This window comes from Acipenser ruthenus, chromosome 16 (genome assembly GCF_902713425.1).
Source record: "Acipenser ruthenus chromosome 16, fAciRut3.2 maternal haplotype, whole genome shotgun sequence".
NCBI classification, from domain to species: Eukaryota; Metazoa; Chordata; class Actinopteri; order Acipenseriformes; family Acipenseridae; genus Acipenser; species Acipenser ruthenus.
Window position 1 is genome coordinate 12047596 of NC_081204.1, and position 16609 is coordinate 12064204.

Here is a 16609-nt window from a genome sequence, read left to right on the forward strand (position 1 = left end):
ATAAAAAAAACTACCATAGTAAAAGCTTAGCAAAGTGTAATAATGCATATGTAAGCCTTGTGTAGACCAGCGAGGTATGGTAAAGCATATTAAAACTCATGGTAAACTATGGTAAATGCGTGGTACTGTATACCCAGTGGAAAAAGGTGGTAAAACTGCACAAAATGCGGTGCAAAAATACTGTGATAAACTTGTGTAAGGATAGCCTGTATTATCTTATCACCACATGGAAACAAAGGAAAAGAGCAGACTGCATATACTGTGTAGTTACAGTGCCTTGCGAAAGTATTCGGCCCCCTTGAACTTTGCGACCTTTTGCCACATTTCAGGCTTCAAACATAAAGATATGAAACTGTAATTTTTTGTGAAGAATCAACAACAAGTGGGACACAATCATGAAGTGGAACGAAATTTATTGGATATTTCAAACTTTTTTAACAAATAAAAAACTGAAAAATTGGGCGTGCAAAATTATTCAGCCCCTTTACTTTCAGTGCAGCAAACTCTCTCCAGAAGTTCAGTGAGGATCTCTGAATGATCCAATGTTGACCTAAATGACTAATGATGATAAATAGAATCCACCTGTGTGTAATCAAGTCTCCGTATAAATGCACCTGCACTGTGATAGTCTCAGAGGTCCGTTTAAAGCGCAGAGAGCATCATGAAGAACAAGGAACACACCAGGCAGGTCCGAGATACTGTTGTGGAGAAGTTTAAAGCCGGATTTGGATACAAAAAGATTTCCCAAGCTTTAAACATCCCAAGGAGCACTGTGCAAGCGATAATATTGAAATGGAAGGAGTATCAGACCACTGCAAATCTACCAAGACCTGGCCGTCCCTCTAAACTTTCAGCTCATACAAGGAGAAGACTGATCAGAGATGCAGCCAAGAGGCCCATGATCACTCTGGATGAACTGCAGAGATCTACAGCTGAGGTGGGAGACTCTGTCCATAGGACAACAATCAGTCGTATACTGCACAAATCTGGCCTTTATGGAAGAGTGGCAAGAAGAAAGCCATTTCTTAAAGATATCCATAAAAAGTGTCGTTTACAGTTTGCCACAAGCCACCTGGGAGACACACCAAACATGTGGAAGAAGGTGCTCTGGTCAGATGAAACCAAAATCGAACTTTTTGGCAACAATGCAAAACGTTATGTTTGGCGTAAAAGCAACACAGCTCATCACCCTGAACACACCATCCCCACTGTCAAACATGGTGGTGGCAGCATCATGGTTTGGGCCTGCTTTTCTTCAGCAGGGACAGGGAAGATGGTTAAAATTGATGGGAAGATGGATGGAGCCAAATACAGGACCATTCTGGAAAAAAACCTGATGGAGTCTGCAAAAGACCTGAGACTGGGACGGAGATTTGTCTTCCAACAAGACAATGATCCAAAACATAAAGCAAAATCTACAATGGAATGGTTCACAAATAAACATATCCAGGTGTTAGAATGGCCAAGTCAAAGTCCAGACCTGAATCCAATCGAGAATCTGTGGAAAGAACTGAAAACTGCTGTTCACAAATGCTCTCCATCCAACCTCACTGAGCTCGAGCTGTTTTGCAAGGAGGAATGGGCAAAAATTTCAGTCTCTCGATGTGCAAAACTGATAGAGACATACCCCAAGCGACTTACAGCTGTAATCGCAGCAAAAGGTGGCGCTACAAAGTATTAACTTAAGGGGGCTGAATAATTTTGCACGCCCAATTTTTCAGTTTTTTATTTGTTAAAAAAGTTTGAAATATCCAATAAATTTCGTTCCACTTCATGATTGTGTCCCACTTGTTGTTGATTCTTCACAAAAAATTACAGTTTCATATCTTTATGTTTGAAGCCTGAAATGTGGCAAAAGGTCGCAAAGTTCAAGGGGGCCGAATACTTTCGCAAGGCACTGTACTTCTGCCAGCTTTGAATACTGGTCAGCTCAACTGCTGTGACTCCAGCTATACAGACTGAACTTTACAAAAAAAAACTAGGGGATCGCCACAGCTATCACAGTTGTTTCAATGTCATTCTACTTCTGTTTCTGTGATAGATGTACAAAAAACAGCCACACTGGAAAAAAGCAGCAGCCGCCACATAAAAGACCAAGTTATGAAAAGAAACGGGGCACTGAATCCAGGGGACTGGGGAGTGCAGCTGTTCCCTGTGCAAGCCCATATGAAACAGGCAAAGCAAACTGAGCCCATCAAGACAAGCATGCCCATATTGACAGGACTCACGGGCATTAACACGCAGATACATTATAGGTTCCTGTAGAATCTTAGTGTCTTCCATTTGGAGCCTCCACCTGCCAAGTGGCATTGCTCGGCTGTGAGCAGCATCTCAAAGTGTAAAGTGCCACCCGCTCTATACTGAGTATCCTGTTGAGTTCCCTTTTAGCAAATGACAGCTAATTAGAAGTGTGAAGACCAATGTGCCATATTGTCTGTAGGGCCTGTAGGTCTGTAGGGCCTGCTGTAGATCAGCAATGTGACTCCCGATTTTGCCTCACCCAACCAGCAGGAGTGCTAGACCCTATGACATGCTCCTTGTGGAATCTCCAGCAAAGATTGGAAACTTTGCACAATCAGCACTCAAACCTGTGTGCCCTCACTGTATAACTCACTCTGCACACCATACGGTCGTGCCTTTGCCAGGTTACCACTCAGGGATCAATACTAGTTCAATATTTTGCACATGTTTAGAGGTTATCAGAGTATGGTAAAGCTGGCATAATCTTTTCTACAGTATAATTTCTTTCTACATGGGGCTGTACAATTATATTTAATGACATACTAAATCTTGTCTTAATGAACCGTTGTAAGAGGGTTGTGGCTCTGCTCTTTGTCCCCCTCACTCCCTGACCCAGAAGTTATACTCATTATATCTCACATATACAGTGAACACTAAACATTCTCAGAGTAACATAGCAAGCCTGATTACACTATGTAACACAATTTTTGTTCCTGGGTAGTAAGTGTTATTTCCTAATTTCTTATGCCTCAAAAGTATAGAAAATGGCTATTATTCCCCACAAACTTTGCTTTTGTGACCAGACAGTGATATTTTGAAATTTACCTATTTCCAATGAGAAAACGGGCGAATTTGTGTCTTTTCGTTCACATAAAGTCAGAAAAAAACAACATATGAATCCAAATTAACATGTATTTATACTAAAGTAATACAAAAATGACTACAAAAGATTTAGAAGTGAGTAGTTTTTCGAGATTTACGATTATACTGTAAATCACTTTCACGAATCAGCCCCCAAATGTAGTCTCCCATCATGTTCTCGTTATCTGTCCTTGGTAGCAGCGTTCAAAGTCCAGTATATCCTGGTGGAAGTGCTCGCCTTGCTCCTCCGAGTACGCTCCCATGTTCTCCTTGAATTTATCAAGATGAGCATCAAGGATATTGACTTTGAGGGACATCCTACAGCCCATTGTGCCGTAGTTCTTCACCAGAGTCTCAACCAGCTCCACATAGTTTTCGGCCTTGTGATTGCCCAGGAAGCCCCGAACCACTGCAACAAAGCTGTTCCAGGCCGCTTTCTCCTTACTAGTGAGCTTCTTGGGGAATTCATTGCACTCCAGGATCTTCTTTATCTGTGGTCCGACGAAGACACCGGCTTTGACCTTTGCCTCAGACAGCTTAGGGAAGAAGTCTTGAAGGTACTTGAAGGCTGCCGACTCCTTATCTAGAGCTCTGACAAATTGTTTCATAAGGCCCAATTTGATGTGCAGTGGTGGCATCAGCACCTTCCGGGGGTCCACCAGTGGCTCCCACTTGACGTTGTTCCTCCCCACAGAGAACTTGGTCCGCTGTGGCCAGTCCCGCCTGTGGTAGTGCGCCTTGGTGTCCCTGCTGTCCCAAAGGCAAAGATAGCAGGGAAACTTGGTAAAACTGCCTTGGAGACCCATCAGGAATGCCACCATTTTGAAGTCTCCTATGACCTTGATGCCATCTCAGAAAAATGCAGATATGTATCCACTTAGGCAGCTGGAATTAAACTGAACTGGTGGGCTTAAGGCCCCTGTATTTATACTACTATTTATATTACTGGAAAGTTCTATAAGTTACTCCAAGTTTACTCAGCACTGAATCTATCTGGAATGTTCTGGAAAATAGGTAAATTTCAAAATATCACTGTCCTGGTCACAAAAGCAAAGTTTGTGGGGAATAATAGCCATTTTCTATACTTTTGAGGCATAAGCAATTAGAAAATAACACTTACTACCCAGGAACCAAAAAAAATAATAATAATTGTTACACAGTGTTATTTATACCTGAGGTAAAGCTCTCAGAAATTCCAGCAATGATCTGCAGTAGTGTAACTGTAACTTTTAAAATCCAACTGTTTGTTGCCTAATCTACTAAAGTAATCTATTAGCTGTAAGTCTTGTCTGGGACTGTATAAAGCTGCTGGATGCACAGGAAGAGACCAGTAAATATGTGTTCTGATTACAAAACCTTGCTAGACTTATAATAAGCAAGTGAAGTAGACAGACATTTTAAATTGAGGTTTAGAAGTTGTGGATCATTAATACATGTTTCAGAGAAAGTTATAATAGCTTCTAATTATGAACTAAATCCCACTTACAGGAGAGGTAGGTAAACAGGTGAAGCAGATTGCAATTTCAAGAGAATACACCTCCTGTTTCTCTTGGGGTTTAATTAAATGTGACACTTCACCTGGATTCTGTTTACAGCATCACTGTATCCAATTATAACATGATTAAACTGAATAAACCATTGTTCATGGAAACACAATGAACATCATTTAAATTATTATTTTTTAAGTGTTTCTCATAAACTAGTTGAGAGTTGTTTCATGCACAAAGACAAAATTGAAATTCTAAACATACAACATACCATGCTGTACTAGCAACAGCGAAAACATCAACAGCTTACTTTTATTATTATTATTATTATTATTATTATTATTATTATTATTATTATTATTATATTTTTAAATCCTTTTAAGAGTTCAGCATCGCAGGCCTTACTTAAAAAGAATGCACAAGACGGTTATTTTCACCCTCAGTCAATGCATATTCCTGAACATGTTTTTTGAATGTGAAGAGCCTGTGTGCATCACATTCACAGCAAGTAAAGCAGATATGTAAACAGTGAGGAAGAAAGAAGCTCTTTTTATGTGAGCCCCATGTTTCCTTCAGCCTTCATCCATCACCTCTTGGGAGATTAAGCACAGCTCTGTCAAGTGAGCGATGCTCCAGCTGTGAGTGGCACCCCAGTTCTTTAATGAGTGATCCGCAGACCATGTGGGACCTTCATTTTAAATCTGATCCAGCACACATATATACACCAAGATGGCTTATGGAGAAATGTTATATGGGTTTCCTCAGGGATGATAACACCTTTTGGTCCAGAAGTGAGGCTTTCTCCTGCTTCCAGTATCAGACGACTAGCTTATTAAATTGTCTTTGTGTTGTTCTTGGCAAGTCCTTTTTGCAGCAGTAACTTAACATTGAATGCAATGCAATTAGCAAATTCTTGTTTATGAAAGAACCATTCTTCATGAAAACATTTATAGAAACCTTCTTTTCTAAATCAATAGGTTCAAATGAGGAACTGTTTTCAGGTTGTCCCATGCTTTGCCTCTGATTTCCTGGTAGTTAGAAGACACAGCAATTGCTTGTTGTTTGCAAAGGCTTTGCAATCGCTGTGTCTCCCACAAGTCACATGATTTACCCATGATTCCATCCGCCAGGAAATCATAGACAAAGCAATGTCGAAAAAAGTTCCTCATATGAAGCTGAAGAATGGCCATCATTATGAAAAAATATTGTCTAAACAAGATACTTATCTTGCCTTATAAGAAGATGATGGGCCATATTTTCAAAGCATTTACTCCAGTCTTTAATTAACACCCTATTGTTTGAACAAAGTAAAATTTTACAGAACTAGAACCAAACTAGTAAGTAATAAAATCCAAGCTCTCTTAAGCACTCTGAAGGTGGCTAAACATGACTTTTTCTCTTTTCAAATAATAGCAGTTAATTAAGGACTGGAGGAAGCACTTTGAAATATGGAAATATTTCAATAGTTCTATATTGAATTACCATTTTTTGAAATCTAGAAAAATGTGTTTGAAGTTTCCGACAGGCTGTAACAGTATAGGAGTGAACAGGTGTGGGCTCTGATTAGGCACCATAAATACAGATCGGAGTGGTTTGATACTTTGACACATGAACTTTCAGTTCCATGACCAATGTTTAAGTTGGGGTGTCAGGCCATACAGCGCAGTCAGGCCAACAGGGCAGCAGTGTGTAGTGGTTAGGGCTCTGGACTCTTGACCGGAGGGTTGTGGGTTCAATCCCTGGTGTGTGATACTGCTGCTGTACCCTTGAGCAAGGTACTTTACCTAGATTGCTCCAGTAAAAACCCAACTGTATAAATGGGTAATTGTATGTAAAAATAATGTATAAAAAAGAATGTAATTGTATGTAAAAATAATGCGATATCTTGTAACAATTGTAAGTCGCCCTGGATAAAGGCGTCTGCTAAGAAATAAATAATAATAACAAATTTAAGCCTCTCCCCTACAAGGCTTGAGAAACCTGAGATACGTGTTCATCTGCCTTCAGTGATAGAGGTAAGGTTTAAATTCATTTATGCAGTTTTTTTGTATTAAAAACTAGATGTTTTTCTTATCAAGGTCATGGGTCCCTTATAAAAGTTTACACGGCAGAAATTATTCCATGCAAACAATGTGCGACAATTCTAAACTAAAAACAAAACAAAACAACACCTTTATGTTTAGATGTAGTTCCTGGGTACATGTTAGTAGGATTTGGAATACATTTTTACATTGTGTGTAGTTTGTCTCTCATTAGGAGACACACCATTTCACACAGTTTAAGCAGCCAGAATCGCTTAGCGTTGCTTCATTGCTTTCCTGTTCCCAAACTTCATGAGATTGTACATAAATTGTAGTTCTTCCATAACCAAATTGAGTCATGCATAGCATTCAAGGTGAGATTGATGAAGAAAAGTAACTGGCAAAACTTTCAGATTCAGGACACACATTATATAGAAATTAGAGAACTACAGTTGCTATAACTGTTATGGAATTATTGCAGTACTGCATTTCTTGGGAGACCGCTTGGTAATTACATGTACTTCCATTTTTATTAATAGTATAGCGATTCAAATTACAGATATTTGCTCATATCTTTTAATTCCTCTTAAAGTGACCATAAAATCACATTGTGGTATCATTTTGCGGCAAAGTATAGGGTGCTTTAGCTGCTAAACAGCTCTGCAAGACAATTAGATGATAAAACAAGGAGATGAGACTTTTATTGCTTTTCCCCTCAGTTTATTTTGGAGATAGCACAGGGATACATTTTTAATTACTTTTATGAACAAAAAATTCTGTTTTTAAAAACCCAGGTACCCACTTGTGGTAAAAATACCCACACCCATCACACATATCTTTTACTTATTTTGAGCCCTTTAAAACTAATGTACTTACAGTTTCCAATACTAAAGATGCTAAGAAACGAATATACACATCTCGAAGGGTAAGGCGTGTGTCTTTTTTCATGCCATTCATTACTGAAGTAGGCTTCCAGATTGAAATAGCTACCTTGATTGCATGCCCTGGAACTGAAAGAGTTACCCATTCATTTATTATCTTTAACAGTCCCCGCTGGGTGTCGTCTGTGCCGTCGCTGGCGCCGCTGAGCAGTCCTGCAGCTCGAGGTCCTTGAACATCAGGTACTCTTTCAGACACAGCGGGATGTGAAACGTGCGTAAGGCTGTGATCCTGCGCGGTCCCAGAGACCCTCGAATCCTCAGCCTGCAGGCATGCTTGAGCGATCGGGGCTCTTTGTGGTAGCTCTCGATCCAGGAGATCAAAGCCGTCTTGGAGGCTAGCTGTTTGGGAGCCTCCCCCGTGTTCTGCAAAATGAAGTGATGCTCTGGTTATCTCTCATCTATCCCTAAAGGAACAGTACCATTTTAGTATCATTTATTTGAGGAATGACCTGCCCGGTTAAGTTATTTGGTCATTCTCCGTTGGAGGCAAAAAGGCTGGTTCATCAGGAGATGATCGTGTAATGCGACCAGCTTCCGTTCTGAAAAATGTAACTCTGGCAACCAGTCTCCCTTGAATTACTAGACAAACACACAACTAGAGAGACTAGAAATTGCCTCTGCAATGATCACATGAAATATGAACCAGCCTTCAAACTGACAGGAAACGAGAGTCCAGGCAGTATTTCTTCCTCTTGTTGCACTAGATCCTTGGTGTGTTTACCTGGTTGCTAGTTTTGTGTGATGCACTGCCATTACTGCCATAAATAATGTTTGCTGGCACTAGGCATAATATTGGTTTATTTGTACTCTGATTCACCTCTTTGAGTTGTTTATTCCACTTAAAATATTTTCAATTCATATTCAAGCATGGTGATATTCAAAATACTGATGCCAAATGCCATTAATATCTCATCTCGTCTTAGCAATTAAACCATGTTTGTATTAATGATGTAATAATGAATATCAGAAAACAAGAAATTGACTACTGTGGATTTGGTGACTACTGTTTCTTTGACAAACCCACATTAACCTCAGCAGGGGCACGGCAGAAAACAAGTAAATGAAACGGGATTGTAAATATAGAGCTTCACACTCAGTTTCAGCCTTTGAATGTCTTTGCCTTACACTTATCATATAACATGGGCATCAACAAATGTTATATAAAAAAAATGAAAAGGCAGAGTAGTTCTGTCCACTTTAGCATGCTTTTACAGTGAATTGTACAGCGACCCCAGTCATGAATGCAAAGATGCATAGGGATTGTTCTTCACCTTGTTCTTGTAGGTGATCCTGGCCCCAGCTTGCACCAGCAATTGGATGCACTCAGACTGTCCGCTGCACGCTGCCAGGTACATGGGGGTCACCCCCCAGGTATCGGGGAGGTCAGTGTCTGCTCCATGCTGAGGGAGGGAGACAGCAGAGAGGATTGATGATGAACTAACCATGAAGACCAATAGTGATCACATTTTTACACAGTGCTGTATTTAAATAATCTCTTGAAGTACACAGAGCTGAAAAAATTATTCCAGTAAACCTTAACTAATATGTATTACCATCATTTCATGGATCTCACAATTTGAGAAAGATGCACACATTATGATAAACGTGTATTTAATTTTAATGGTATTTGTTAAGTAAGTAGCTTCAAATTACATTTTCACATTTTTTTTTTTTTTACAGCAACAGCCCTGTTTTAATATTAAGGCATCTGTTTCTTTAAGAGAATCTTAAGAGATGTTGCCCAGCTGTATCGATTAAGGTGAGCTGATGAGACAAAGGGGTTGTTTGGTGAGAGTAGGGAATGTGGCTGTAACAAAGCTCTGTGTAACTTTGACATTTGAAAAGAAACAATTCAAGGTTTCTTAAAAAGAAACACAAGGGGGTTAAGTCTGGGTGCCTCAGTCAAAGGGGACCATCTTCTGATCAGAAATACCAGGAATATCGATTCTTCGGACTGAGGTCCACCGACCAAAACACAAGAGGAGGCCTGTGCAGCAGGACAGCTGGAGTGATGAGTACCAGCAGTATGGTTTTACTTTTTCTTGGCTGGCTGGTGGTTGTTTCTATAAATATATTTTTTATTTTGAATTAAGGTTGTTTTGTTGCTGAAATAATGTTAAAGTGTATGAGGACCTATACATATACAAAAAGGAACTTTGTTTTTGAGGGAGGCAAGCGAGATAAGCCGTTTTTTAATGTGTTGATATTCCCCCTTATGTTTTTTTTGGTGTTATGTTAATGAGTTGTGTATTTGAAGAATGGGAAGGGATTCATGCTTAACGTATATGTTGGAACTGACCAACATTACATAGAGAATAAACTGATACCAGTCCAGTTATTTATTTATTACTTTTTCTGATGTTCTTCAGTTTCTAGCTGTGGCTACTGTAGATCAGCCAGTGTATTTATACAAGTATGAACCATATAGTGATTAGTCAACAAGAACTGAAGAGCAGCTCTCAAATTTAAATTTCAAAAATTATAAAAAAAAAAACTCCTTAAGTAACTGCAATAAGAGCCACTCAGAATGATTGTCAACATCATAACCACGTTAGAGGACATGGAAATGTAATCTGAAGTAACTTACACTTTAGAAAGGTGAATTGAATATGCCGTAAACCCACGCTGTAATTGCGTCTGCTTCGTATTTTCATTTTATTTAACAAACACACAAGCATTTTAACACAGCTTAAATGAGGAAGAGTTGAAATTCCTGTCTGTTATTCCGTTTGGCTGCATTCACAAAGTTTTGTTTTCACAAAACTCCACTTTACTGATTTCACATGCTTTTACAGTGAACTGTTCAGCGACCCCAGTCATGAATGTAAAGATGCATAGGGATTGTTCTGCACCTTGTTCTTTTATTATTATTATTATTATTATTATTATTATTATTATTATTATTATTATTATTATTATTAATTGTTTATTTAGAAAACGCCTTTATCCAAGGCGACTTACAGAGACTAGGATGTGTGAATTATGCATCAGCTGCAGAGTCACTTACAACTATGTCTCACCCGAAAGACGGAGCACAAGGAGGTTAAGTGACTTGCTCAGGGTCACACAATGAGTCAGTGGCTGAGGTGGGATTTGAACCAGGGACCTCCTGGTTACAAGCCCTTTTCTTTAACCACTGGACCACACAGCCTCCTCAGTAGGTGATTCTGGCCTCACCTGTATGAGCAGCAGCACACACTCTGGATACAGACCAATGGCCGCGTGGAGAGGGGTGCCCCCGTGTTTACACTGGCTGTTCACGTCCGCGCCGTAGGACAGTAGCAGCTCCATACACAACTTCTGACCCTTATATGCAGCCCAGTACAGGGGAGTCTTCCCATAGTAATCCTTCTGGTCGATCTGTGCTTTACCTGACACAACTTTGAGAAATTAGTATTTGGGTAGTCACAAAAAGGAGGGATATTAGGGATGTTTAACTTTGGTTGGCTACACAGGAAGTACTTCTATTCTGTGGTGGCAGCATACATGGATTCCACCAGGGTCAAAGTGAAAATAAGTTCAAACTAAATTCTTAAAAGCATAACAGTAAATGGGCGGTTATCATTAATCTTGGACTAACTACAGTCAGCACTCGGATATCCATTACCCAGATACACGTCAGTCGTGTTTTACCACCCTTGTACTAAGAATAAAATCAATCTCAATTATATATACAGGTATGTAACAAATTAATGCACTTACCCTTCACACGTGAGTTTTTTGATACAAAGCCCATCTCTTCAATGTTACAATTGATCTGAATATCCGTCACAGTCTGAGTTGTTTTGTTTTTTTTAATTTTCTGTAATGCCTAATCAATCTGTCTTATATTGTGCAGTTACAAAGTGCTTCCTCCAGTTTCACCTGACGAAATGCAGCCAAAACAAAGCGAAGGAGACAAGCTAGGGTAATGTAACAGTTAATCATTAAACAGTTTTAGATACTGTGATGTAGGGTTTTTTTTTTTGTGCATTTTCATTTGCAAGTGAACTGTGACATTAGGGCATTATCAAGCACTATATTCTGCAATTTTGAATACTGACTTTGGATACTGTTTTAATTCTGGAAACTTTATTTTTTTAATCTTTTGCTAAATTGCAATATTACCTTTTAGGTTTCACAAAGTTCTGTGCATGATTTAGATTTCATTTTGCTGTTGTGTCGTTAACGGGGAATTTTACATACTGCTACAATACGTACCGGATTTAAAAGTATGTACTGTATTACAGTCCACACGTCATCTCTTTTGGCAAGTGATATTTTCAGAATCATATCATTCTGAATTAAAATACTTACGTTAAACATATAGTACTGTACCAACACAATCAGTACATCTAAATGGAAGCCTACTTATTTTAAAACACAGTCCTTTCAGATATGTATTTTTGATATTGTATCTTTTTTGTCTTCACTGAAAAACAGACAAGGGTTGGAACGGGCCAAAATGAAATAATCAGATATGCGTCACACGCGTTTAACCATCACTGAAGTCAAAATGTTATAGGGTCGGATATGTGAGTGCTGACTGTAGTGTTATTTTTGGTAAAGTAGTACAAGAACAGTGCTAATCGGGCTCTATGAAACCAACCGAAATAACTTGCAAGAAAGACGTTAAGGAATAAGTAACGTGAAATGTATTTGATTTCCTATACTGTTTATTTGAGTTATGTTCCTATGTTACAGTGTTTGCAATCATTCTGAGTGCATCTGGGTTCTGTTGCACCAGTTATTAAGTTATTATGATTTTGACCTTGTACTGTATGTTCAGTCTACTAAATGCCAGGACTGAACAGCCAGCCTCATTACATTCAGTGACAATGTCGCATTTTAACTCTAGCCCCATCTTCTCTCTCTCTCTCTCTCTCTGTATATATATATATATATATATATATATATATATATATATATATATATATATATATACTGTAGTCACATTGTTACATGATTTGAATAGAATAAAATAGGCTTTTATTTCCTGATATTACTCAACATTGGAGCAACAGCAACCAGAAATGCTCCGAATTATTGCAAACACCACAGAAATATGACCCTGAGACACAACCTTGTCAATAGGGAAACTTCTTGATGAGACTAAGTTAGCTCCTAATTTTCTTCTACAGAATTCAGGCTGCTCTTACTCGAAGTGAGAAGGAGGGAGCGCAGTTTGTCCACGTTGCCCCGGCTGGCCTCATAGTGGATATCAGTCCAGTTGTAATTGTAGTTGGGAGCTGTCTGGTAGCGGTGGGCCTGTTGTGTGTCACAGTGAGGCTTGGTGCAGCGGATATCTGCCCTGGACAGGGAGCTGATATAGAAACCCATAGCTTTACCTACCAGAACACTCCAACCACAGCATCTTCTACCTGCAACGACAAGTACAGGGCAATGAACCTTCAGGGCTGTGATACTCCATTAGATGTGCTTAGGGAGAAACATTTAAGAATTAACAAGCGAGCCAGACGTCTCATCCTGGTGACTTTTTATTACTCAGAGTGTGTTGCCTCTATGGGTTTCTCAAACATGACTTCTATTTTAAGTACAGCTGGTACACCAAAGTGTAACCACTAACCTGTCCCCGTAACACCCTGTGGGTGTAGGACATACTGTATATCAATAACAAATAGCACATAAAAAAGGCTATCTTGCCAAAATGTACATTACAAATAGGTATGCAACTTTATTACAGCGATACCTTAACAACTGTGAGCTGGGGAACCAAGGAAAGTGTTGAGTAAAGCAGTCACACCTTAAATATGTATAAAAATAATCTACATCCAACCATGATAAGACATGAAGGTTGCTCCATAAACAGCATCACCATAATCCAATGAGAGAGACATAACTGAATACTGAAGAAACTCTGTTTTAATTTGTTTATCACTTGCCTTATCATGTCTCTGCCTTGGCTGTGTTTTATTGGTAGGGAAAGCAGTACATATACTATATAAATGCAAGATATATACTGTATACATGCAGGTTTAAAGAAATGCACAGGCAATATAAGAACAGTGAATATATGTGTTATGCCTTCCATACAACTCATACAGTACATGCATTTATTTCCTTGAGTGGTTCTTGCATCATCCAAGCAAAAAACTTTTTTTGTTTACAAGATTTGGAGGGCATGCTGAAAATACCCCCCTCCCCCATTCTTACCATCTTGGTTATCATTTGAATTAAATAGATATATTTTGTTTATTTCCTGGAGATAGAAACGGAGGATACAAATCCTGTGGGGTTAACACAGCCATAGTAGGCCGGTTGCTATGGCTACAAGAGGCCCATGGCTAGGAGCATGTTGTTTTGATTTCACTAATTTGTACAACAGTGGTTAAGGGAACACGTCATGAAACAGACTGCACCACTGACGGATTTGATGTATTGTTTGCATTTCTCCAAGACCTTTATGTAACACATTGTATGCTTTGTTATATAATGTGGGTTCCAAGGTCACAGTAATTCTAACCGACATGCTTAGTTTCAGCAGCAGGAGGTTATGGGTGCTCTGAAGCCCTGCTGGTGCTCACTTAGATCTCCACACGCTTCTTCCTAGCTGTTGGGTGTCTGTCAAATGTCATGCCGAGGAAAAGTCAGGAATTGCATAACAAGAATTATAACTGAAATAACTATCCATGTTGAAACTGGGTCATGTGGTACATAATCTGTACACCTGCAAAATGGGTGTTGGCTATATTTACTGTGCCACATTTACAAAACAGCTTTAGAAATAACATCGCTATTAACCAACCTGTGGAAAATTCCACATTAAAGCTATATAAAACGGTAATCTGAATAATGATTTCATATGAATTGACAAACATTTTCTAATATAGTAGGCCTATAAAAGTTAATGGTGGTAAAGGAATTTTGCCTACAAGGGACAGACAAAAATGAAATATTGACAATGGAAGTTTCCCCTTTAATGGAACTATATACAGTTGCAGAAATAACCTTGTCTATTTCCACATTCTTATTTTGTCCATGTGTATTGAATCCTATGTTGGCCCACTTTTGGATTGCATTTTTTTTTTACTTTTTTTTATGTGAGCTCCATATTTGAACTACCATACTTTAGTATTCATTACACCTCATAATGCTAAACAACAGACACATGACTTAAGTTAAAGTCGGTGCTCACATTAAAACAATACTTCTCAAATTTACCACACTTTCCTGCACTTTGCAATGCTTTTACCATGGTAAACCAGAGTTATGTTTAGTAGGGACAGCAGTAGGGCATGTCATTTTACTCCATATATGCATAACAGATGTAAATATTGCGTGATCCCTTACTATTTACAAACTTGTTAACACCACCTAATATTATTGTCGTTTATTACCCTAACCCTATTAACAGTATCTACTGAAAACGGAGAACATTCGATTTATAGAGGTGTAAATAATGGAGGTTTATGGACAGCCGCACTGTAAATATTTTCTGCAGGCATGTTGGCTTAAGTCTTAATATTGACTTGCATTACAACACATAAGAGCACAGTACAAACTATATGTTAGCGGCTATAGAACATATAATATGTATTATGTGACCACAAAGTTTCATTAAAGTCCGGGACCCACTGCAGATTAATAGCTCTGTCTTGGAACTCAGTAGGGTTTGTGCTGTTCTGAAGAACTGTACAAAATTAGATTAAGCTCTTTTGCTCAATTTAACCCTATTTTGAGTTCTGAGTTAGGCATAAACAATTCTGACACTCTTTGTGCGCTCCTAAAAGGTATTCAGCATCAATGCATGGTCCAGCTCTATACTGTATTATATAACTGAAAAACGAAAGTAAATCCACACGATGGCCTGGTGCAGTTTAATAGCGCACGAGACCCTTCAATGACACTTTCTGTGGGCGCAAAATGTTATTATTTATAGAACAGCTGAATAGTACGACACGTATACTTTTGTACATGCACTCTAAATAACTTTGTAAATAAAAAAGCATGCAAGATTATAAACTGTGTGGTACCTGCAAAGCATAAAACTTTAAATAAATCAAACAATAGTTGTTCCAAAATTAATTTTGAACGAGGGCATAAAAAAAGCCAAGTACAACCTCATACTGTATTAGGAACATGCATATCTCCAGCAATAAATTAATACACCTTACCATTGCAAGTCCTTTGATTTTTTTAAGATTGTTTCCAAGTCGACTGTTTAGAATCAGATCTTGTTTTTTTGTATGCCGGTGTGAAGTCAGGTTCGAACCACGCACAAGAGATCTACAGTCCTACTTCTGGGAAATCATGCAAGATTAAGAGTTTGATTTTGCGGCTAAACGTTTGCTACTTTTAACTCGAAGCGATTGCTTTTGCTCTCGTTTTCAGTCAAGGTTTCAACATTTGTATGGTTCCGTATTATTAAACAAAAAACTCAAAATGAAAGGTTTTGCACTATTTTTCGGAAGTCGTTTTTGCACACTACCCCAGTATCACTTTGTATTATGCCGGATTCTATTTAAAATGCTGATCTTTGCCCATAGGCAGACGGCATACGACCTCCGACCTCCCACCAGAATTCAATGATATATATCGAGATTTATCCCTGCTTAACCCTTCATCTCACAATGCTAATCTATAGTAAGCGATTTGATGTTCTCTGTCCAAGGTGCTGAAAGTCTGCATCCGTTTCTCCTACTGCGCCTGCGCGCCTCCTATATCTTTTTGTATCCTGAAAGGGCAAGGCGTTTGTAATTATAGCACTGCAAGTGTGCAAGCATTATCGTAATATCTGTCACACACACGACGGTTAAAAAAGACATTACAATAATAAAAATAGATATAATTTAATCTACTGTAAATACCGTACTGCAAAATATTTTAGATAATTCAATTAAAACACCGAGCTCTAGTGACAGAGAAAGGAATCAGGGCAGCTGCAGATTCTATCATGAAGCATTTTCTAGTATATCAGCATGAACTGGCGTCCAAAGTTAGTTAAAGGTGCAACAGAACCTTCTGAATTGCATGAAAAGATGGCAATTGTATCACAAGTTTGTTATGTGTGAACGATAATATAGAGTGAAACCTTTTGCGTTTTGCATTGCAGCTGACG

At 38.7% G+C, this 16609-nt stretch overlaps 1 protein-coding gene across 2 annotated transcripts; it reads right to left on the reverse strand.

Moving 5' to 3' along the window:
* Positions 1 to 6641: 6641 nt before the first annotated feature.
* LOC117412676 (ankyrin repeat and SOCS box protein 13-like) lies at positions 6642 to 16205 on the reverse strand. Of its 2 annotated transcripts, none has more exons than XM_034021222.3 (5): positions 15666 to 16205; positions 12690 to 12911; positions 10729 to 10931; positions 8823 to 8951; positions 6642 to 7914 (listed from the first exon to the last, which is right to left on the reverse strand). In XM_034021222.3, the coding sequence occupies exons 2-5, from the start codon at positions 12868 to 12870 to the stop codon at positions 7651 to 7653; spliced, it is 777 nt and encodes a 258-aa protein (XP_033877113.3). In that variant the 5' UTR covers positions 12871 to 12911; positions 15666 to 16205; the 3' UTR covers positions 6642 to 7650. The 2 variants fall into 2 exon arrangements, with proteins under 2 accessions (XP_033877113.3, XP_033877115.3); XM_034021224.3 differs by having other exon boundaries at positions 6643 to 7914; positions 10729 to 10922; positions 15666 to 16204.
* Between the last annotated feature and the right edge of the window lie 404 nt (positions 16206 to 16609).

Excerpts from the sequence above, each read along its gene's own strand:
- LOC117412676 (XM_034021222.3), bottom strand. The coding sequence starts at position 12,870 with ATGGGTTTCTATATCAGCTCCCTGTCCAGGGCAGATATCCGCTGCACC. Across the intron at positions 10,932-12,689 it reads CTCCCTCCTTCTCACTTCGA|TTGTGTCAGGTAAAGCACAG; the intron begins GTAAGAGCAGCC and ends AATTTCTCAAAG. Across the intron at positions 8,952-10,728 it reads GTGTGCTGCTGCTCATACAG|CATGGAGCAGACACTGACCT; the intron begins GTGAGGCCAGAA and ends TCCCTCCCTCAG.